We start from the raw sequence: 7,144 nt of genomic DNA, 5'->3' as shown, positions 1-7,144 counted from the left end.
CATGGACTATGGTGGCATGACTAGGGATTGCATATGCTCTGGGCATTTCACAGCTGTGAGGTGGGAACCTGGCTCTGTAGCGCCCTGCTTCTGTATGTCCTCTTCTCTTTTGGACAAGGATGGTGGAGGCCATTCTTGAAAGGCGTGTTCTGGTCGCCACCACCAGAGAGGCCTTTTCCCCTTTATTAGCACAATGGAAAGAAAAATACATGCACCTGATTTTATCAAAATTATGAACTTTTAAATTGCAGGATCTTATGAACAGACTGGAAAAGTAGTGCACGTGATGTGGGGGTGTTTACAGAACACACATCTAACAAGAGATTGACATCCAGAACAAAAATAAACTGGACCTTGTGGTGCACACCTGCAACCCCAGGATCTGGGAGGTGGAGGCAGGGGGATCAGAAGCTTAAGGGTCATCCTGACCTACATGGTGTGAAGGGGAGTAGTTCTGGAGCAGCCTGAGCTACATGAGATCTTGTCTCAAAAGAAACTACCATAGAGGAAAAACTATAGACTCAACAACTATAGGCTCTCCAGGGAACCCCCAGACTTTCAAGATTGGATTCTGACTATTGAGGTTTCCAGCTTCTGGGATTGAATCTCCTCTGCATTTACAAGATACATACACTCAGCCCCCTCAAGTAAGCCAGTCCAGTAAATCCACTTCTGTTGGTCTGCTCCCCTAAAGAGCCCTCCCCCCACCTAGTAAAAATGTGTTCGTGTGTGTGTGTGTGTGTGTGTGTGTGTGTGTGTGACCAGCAGAGGCCAGCAGAGGGCCCCTGATTCCCCTGTCTGTAGTTACAGACAGTTGTAAGCAGCTCTGCATAGTTTGCAACCAGACCCAGGTCCTCTGGAAGAGTAACAAACGCTCTTAACCTCGAGCCACCTTTCCAGCCCCATTTGTCATTCTATACAGCCTCAGGTGTCTGTCTGGGCTACAGCGTGAGACCCTGTCTCAAAAATCAACCAAAGCACCAAACTTTAAATGGGCGAATTATAAGTCAATCTAAAGAAATATAAGCCAACCCTGCTGGGTATGCTGTGCATAACTGTGCCCCACTAACCTGGAGCTCAGCCATTCAGCTAGAGTGCCTTGCCACTGAGCACCAGGAATCCATCTGTCTCTGCCAAAGTTGGGGTTTCAGATGGGCACCGTCTTGTTCGTCTTTTTATGTGGACACCAGGATCCGAACATGGGTCCTCAAGCTTGGGCAACAGGAACTTTTTAACTCATGAGCAGTACTTGTGTGTGGCTGTGGAATCAGTGTATTGTTAACGAAAGCTCAAAGCAGGGCAGTTGGCATCTCTACAACCTCCGGCACACATCAACTTTTTCTGATGACAATATTCCAAATCCTCTCTTCTACTCATTTTAATATACACGTTATTGGCCCGGTGAAATGGCTCGGGGGTTAAGAACACTGTGTTGCTCTCACGGAGAACCTGGATCCACACAAGAGTTCACATCCAAACGGAACTCTAGTCCTAGGGGATCTATGCCCTTTCTTGTCCTCCATGGGCACTTGAAGACCTGTAGGAGCACTAAACCACCTACAAATGCAAATACATATACCAAAGAATATTTAATGGTTTTTATATGTACGAGTATTTTGTCAGCATACCTCAAGTGTGCTTGCCAGAAGAGGGTGTCAAAGCCCCTGGAACTGGAATTACAGATGGTTGTAAGCCATCATCTCTCTCTCTCTCTCTCTCTCTCTCTCTCTCTCTCTCTCTCTCTCTCTCTCTCTCTCTCTCTCTCTCACATTATCTGGCAGCCGTAGGCATCTGCAGCTGCTCTTCCAGCCCCCCACACACACAGTAGGGCTGCGCAGCTCCTCAGAGCCCCAAGAGGATCCACATCACACTTCTGGTGAACAAGATCTGTTCCGCCTTGGGGCGAGAAACAACGCGCGCGTATGCTGAAGTCAACGCGGCTCAGCTGTCAAAGCTACTAGGACAGCGGATGCCAGCCCGGGCGGAAGCGGTTACAGCCACATCCGAAGCGCATGCGTCGGATTTGTACATCCCGCGAGACGCTAGGCGGGAAAACCTAAGGTGATTTCCTATGTGGGATCGCTGAGGGGCAGCCCGGCGTACCACTGCCATGGACCCATTCCTGGTGCTGCTGCACTCGCTGTCCGGCAGCCTGTCGGGCAACGATCTGATGGAGCTCAAGTTCTTGTGCCGCGAGCGCGTGAGCAAACGAAAGCTGGAGCGCGTGCAGAGTGGCCTGGACCTGTTCACGGTGCTGCTGGAGCAGAACGACTTGGAGCGCGGGCGAACCGGGCTGCTGCGCGAGTTGCTGGCCTCGTTGCGCCGACACGATCTACTGCAGCGCCTGGACGACTTCGAGGCGGGGACGGCGACCGCTGCGCCCCCGGGGGAGGCAGGTGGGCAGGGGGCGGGGAATGGGCGGGGAGGCCTGGCCTCAGTGCACCCTCCGCTGGCTCCGACTGGGATGGACTCTAGGGCACGCCCACTTTTTTCTACCGCTTGAGCCGGAAGCTGGGAGGTCTTGTTTCTTACTGGCAGTGCCAAGGTTGAACCCAAGGGTTCGTGCCACTTGCCCAACCCCAGTATTAACTCGCCTCAGACCTGCATTGCTTCGTTGAAAAACTCAGCTAAGAAGTGAATGTGACTAAGGCATCTTAACCCCAGTGAGGGTAGCGTTGAAGAGTGGGCAGAGGTCACGTGTGCTGGCTGCTCGGCGCCATTTCCGTAGTGGGAGTGCCTGTGTCCAAGACTGCCCTTCCTGGCCAAGGAAAGACTACTCGGCATCTGGTCCAGAGTACAGTGTCTGGTTATCGGCAGTTAAATTCTGTTTTGCGTAGAGAGGAGGCGCTGTGCCTCCCCATAACGCACAGTGGATAGCAGCCACAACTTGAGCAACACCAGACTGGCCTTGGGATGTAGATACAGATTAAGCATATATTAGCCACTTGATCACTTGTGACAAATACTCGAGAAGCCATTTAAAGGGGCAAAGGTTTATTTAGTTCCTGGTTGGTTGTCACCGTTGCTCTTGTCTACAGTGACGCAGAAAATCAAAGCAGCTGGAGGGCCTATGGAGTAAAGCTTTCCACTGCCGGTGTGTGCAAGATCCACACGAAAATGGATTGTGTATTCACATCTCCAAGGCATCCAATGTTTGTTATTATTACAGGAATCCAGTAAGGGGTCTTCAGTCACTGCCCAGGGCTCCCTACAGAGATTACACCTTGCCTGTGTCTAAGCAGGGGCTCCAGAGTAGCACAGAGACAGACCTTTTGTGGTGTCTGGTCAAGCCAGCAAAGGTCACAGTGTAGGATGTAGCTTTGGGGACTTTGGCCAACCCACTATTGAGCGGGGTGTTAGGGCAGCCCTGCTTTTTCCCTCTGACACTCCAGTCCTCAGTTGGCAGTCTTCTAAGCCATAGCTCCCTGTGGCCTAGGCTGAGAGAATGTGGCTGGGCAGATCAGGCCACTGTGGGTATCTTGAAGTAGCTCCTGTGCTACTTAGTGTCAGTACAGGACCTGAGTGGCTTTGAAGTGATGTTGCCTTCGAAGTGTTCAGGCCCATGCTTGGTGGCCGGTGGGGAGACTTGCCCCAGCTCCTCAGTCAAGTCACACTGCTCTTTTCCCTCCTAGATCTGCAGGTGGCATTTGACATTGTGTGTGACAATGTGGGGAGAGACTGGAAAGCACTGGCCCGAGAGCTGAAGGTGTCTGAGGCCAAGATTGATGGGATTGAGGAGAAGTACCCCCGAAGTCTGAGTGAGCGGATAAGGGAGAGTCTGAAAGTCTGGAAGAATGCCGAGAAGAAGAACGCCTCGGTGGCCAGACTGGTCAAGGCGCTGCGGACCTGCAGGCTGAATCTGGTGGCTGACCTGGTGGAAGAAGCCCAGGAATCTGTGAGCAAGAGTGAGGATATGTCCCCAGTGCTAAGGGATTCAACTGTGTCTTCCTCAGAAACACCCTGACAAGCCTGCAGCTCCTCTCAGGAGTCACTGTGGACTTGTTCACACCATGATGTAGCACCAAGTGCCTTTTGTGCCCAGTGCCAAAAAGACCTTGCTGATTCAGGCCAGGTCCCCTCCCACCAGCTCCTGGAGTATATCTGTATCTACGGAACCTCTGCTCCCTGGGCTTTCGGAACACATGAAGGTTCCCCGTTGTGTTCTCCACCACTGCTCCTCCCACCCCACCCCCACCCCTAAGAGGTCTCTGGTCTTGCAAGGAGGAAGTTGGAGCTGATGGCACATGTGCTGACTGCAGTTTGAGAGCCTTCTTCTTGTTCCTTGGGGGAAGACACCATCTCAGTTAAGATCACTTGGCTGCCTTATAGTTGGCCAAGAGGACATCTGTCTCACATCCTTGGAGGCCATCAGACAGCAGCTCCTGACCCCACCCCCACCCCCAAACAAGTGCAAGACCCCTGTGAGGACTGATTGTAAAGTTCACTACCAAAATCACTGGCTCTGTGAAGGACTGTGGTTTAAAGGGTAGCACCTTGCCTCCATGGTGGTCTGTAAGCAAGTGCCCTGGGCCTACCTACATATAGTGGCTCACTCTGAAATCCTAGCACTTGAGAGTTGAGAACTGCACTTTATAGCAGCCTGAGCTACAAATGAGATGTTCTCCCCAAAACACACAAAAGCGAGTGCCTTTACCTGGAGATAACTTGTGTCACCAAGAATTTCTATTATATTAAGAACCCTTCTAACCTCAGAAATCCCTCCCATCAGGCTGACTACAGTGTGCTTACAGCCCTGGGTGCTAGTTGTGAGTGGGGTGATGTGATTTCCTTCACACCAGCAGGTGCCCTGACTGCCACACTTGGAGCCCAATAAACCATTGTCTCAGCTTTCTAACCTTTGGCTGGGTGTGGTAATGCATACCTTTGATCCTAGCTTTTTAGGGAGGTGGAAGCAGGTGGATCTCTGTGATCTATGAGTTCAAGGACAGCCTAGCCTACATAGAGAACACTAAGTAGAAAGACCATATCTCAAATAAATAAAAGTTCATGTCTGGAGAAGAGGATCCTAGTCACAGGTTCTCCTGACAGAGTCACTGTCCTAACCTAATGTGGACTTCACAAGTGACCAGCCTGGGGCCTGTGCTCAAACACAGATCAGTCATTTCCTGGCACTTAGTTTCTATGCCCTCATTTCCTGCTCCCTGCTCCACCTATCCACCAGACAGCTAACCCCTCAGCACGCTTGAGCTCTCCTCAATCCCCTTCCCCATTGTTGGTCCCTCCTGCATTCCTTGGGTTGCACCCTCCTCCACAGCCTCAAGCCTACCATGTTCTTCAGCTCAGCATTGCTCCATCTGACTGTTCTGCTCAAATTCTTGGCCATTGAGGCCTCCTGACTACTCTAGGGACTCATCCTGTTTTCTCTGAGCCCATTTCTCACCTCGCTGTAGCCACAATGCTTTTGACTCCCCGGACTATGCATAGGCCTGTATTAGGTGTCTGGTGGGTGTTCTCTGTCATTCTCTACCCCTCCCCCTTTCTCCAGTTTGAAGGGTTTTGGTTTAAGACACGGTTTCTTATAGCCCAGGTGTAACCTAGGTTGGCCTCAAGCTCACAGAGTAACTGAAGTGACCTTGAACTCCTTTCTGATCATCCTATGTGCTAGGAAGCCTGGGCAACCCTACTGAAACTCTTGCTGATGCCTTTTAACTGTCCTGTGGCAAGTCACAGGTCGATGGGCTTAGATGTCACATTTTTTGTACAGCTCAGGAATCCAAAATGGCTCTCCAGAGTTCAGCTCAAATATGAGCAAGCTGGTTTCCTTCTAGATTTAAAAGAATGTCCCTTCATTGTGTCACTTGCTGTATTCCCCTCTTTAAGTGGCAGTATTGAGTCTCAGTTACTATTGTTGCAGGGCTTTTGGGCCACCAGAGAAACTTATCCCTTTGTACAGAGTCCCTTCAACCACGTTGGGGATTAAAACGTGGTCATCATCAGGGTGAGCACCCCACACATCTCTGCATCTCCCCAACTTGTGCCCAGTTTTGCCCTGAACACCTCAGCATCAATTCCTCCTGCTGCTAATAAAGGCTTCTCAGAGCTGCACAGCTCACAAGTGACTCTCCTTGCCTGTCCTTCACTCCTCAGCTCCCATCAGGGTCTTGGCTCCTACCCATCCTTCACCAAGCATTGGAACCACAGACCCGCCTGTTCCTAGAAGCCAACCGCCCTGCATATTTTTAGCTTCCTATTTTTGAATTCCACAATCATTTCTGAGTCATTCAGCTGACTGCCTTCTGGTCACAAGGTCCCAGTGTGAGCTGTGTTTCAAATCAGACGATGGGACATGATGTGATGGAATGTGTGATGCATCCACCATAGGCCGTGGGCCTCCAGTAGCTGATGCAAAACAGTGCTGGTTTTCTGGGAGATGCGGGAAGCCCACAGAATCTTGAGTCATGTGCTAAGTGGATGCTTGCCTGAGGGATATCTGCCAGCAATGGGACTCATTGTCACCAAGGTTTTGCTCAGCCAAAGCCAAGTGAGAGGGCTGGAGTGTTTTAGGTGTGGCTAGAACAGGACAGCATGGTAGGCATGCATGTGGAGGTCTATGGCTCCCAGACTCCCAAAGCTTGAATGGACTGTAAAGATGAGGTCTGCTCCCTGTCCATCAAAATTTGATGAGCATACTGTCTTATGCCTGTGGTCTCAACACTAGAGACAAGGGGAGGAGGGGTCACTGCATTTTAAGACCACCCTGAGCTAAATAGACCTTATCTCAAATAAAAAAGGCAGGTGTGTCATGGCATATACATCTGTAATCCCAGCATATGGGAGGATCAATTCAAGGCCAGTCTAAGCTACCTGAGACCCTATCTCAACAACCCCTTGACCCCACTGCCAATACAAAAGCCACACTGCATATTTAGGTAGGAATAGGATTCCTGTAGAGTGCAGAAGACAGTCCCTGTGCTCAGTGGTGACTGTAGCAAATCAGCTCCAACACCTCAGTCTCTGAGCTTGGTGAGAGATGTAGTTAGTTACACGGGCCTGTTCTCTGTCTTCCTAGGTAGTAAGTGCACACCTAATTACATTGCTAAATTAAATTCTATTGCTTTGGCAGGCTTCTTGTTTATTGTTGATCACAAAGCCTAGGTTTTATATGTGGCAGAGATCCACTGTT

The 7,144-nt window shown here is 50.5% G+C and overlaps 1 protein-coding gene across 1 annotated transcript; it reads left to right on the top strand.

The window, feature by feature from the left end:
* Positions 1–2,016: 2,016 nt before the first annotated feature.
* Fadd (Fas associated via death domain) lies at positions 2,017–6,080 on the top strand. The gene is made up of 2 exons (XM_021167337.2): positions 2,017–2,396; positions 3,633–6,080. The coding sequence occupies exons 1-2, from the start codon at positions 2,111–2,113 to the stop codon at positions 3,962–3,964; spliced, it is 618 nt and encodes a 205-aa protein (XP_021022996.1). The 5' UTR covers positions 2,017–2,110; the 3' UTR covers positions 3,965–6,080.
* The last annotated feature ends 1,064 nt before the right edge of the window (positions 6,081–7,144 follow it).

This window comes from Mus caroli, chromosome 7 (assembly GCF_900094665.2).
Source record: "Mus caroli chromosome 7, CAROLI_EIJ_v1.1, whole genome shotgun sequence".
NCBI lineage: Eukaryota > Metazoa > Chordata > Mammalia > Rodentia > Muridae > Mus > Mus caroli.
This window is presented reverse-complemented; position numbering and strand designations above follow the sequence as displayed.

Coding starts and splice junctions, on each gene's coding strand:
- Fadd (XM_021167337.2), top strand. CDS start 2,111: ATGGACCCATTCCTGGTGCTGCTGCACTCGCTGTCCGGCAGCCTGTCG. Junction 2,397..3,632: donor TGCGCCCCCGGGGGAGGCAG/GTGGGCAGGGGG, acceptor TTTCCCTCCTAG/ATCTGCAGGTGGCATTTGAC.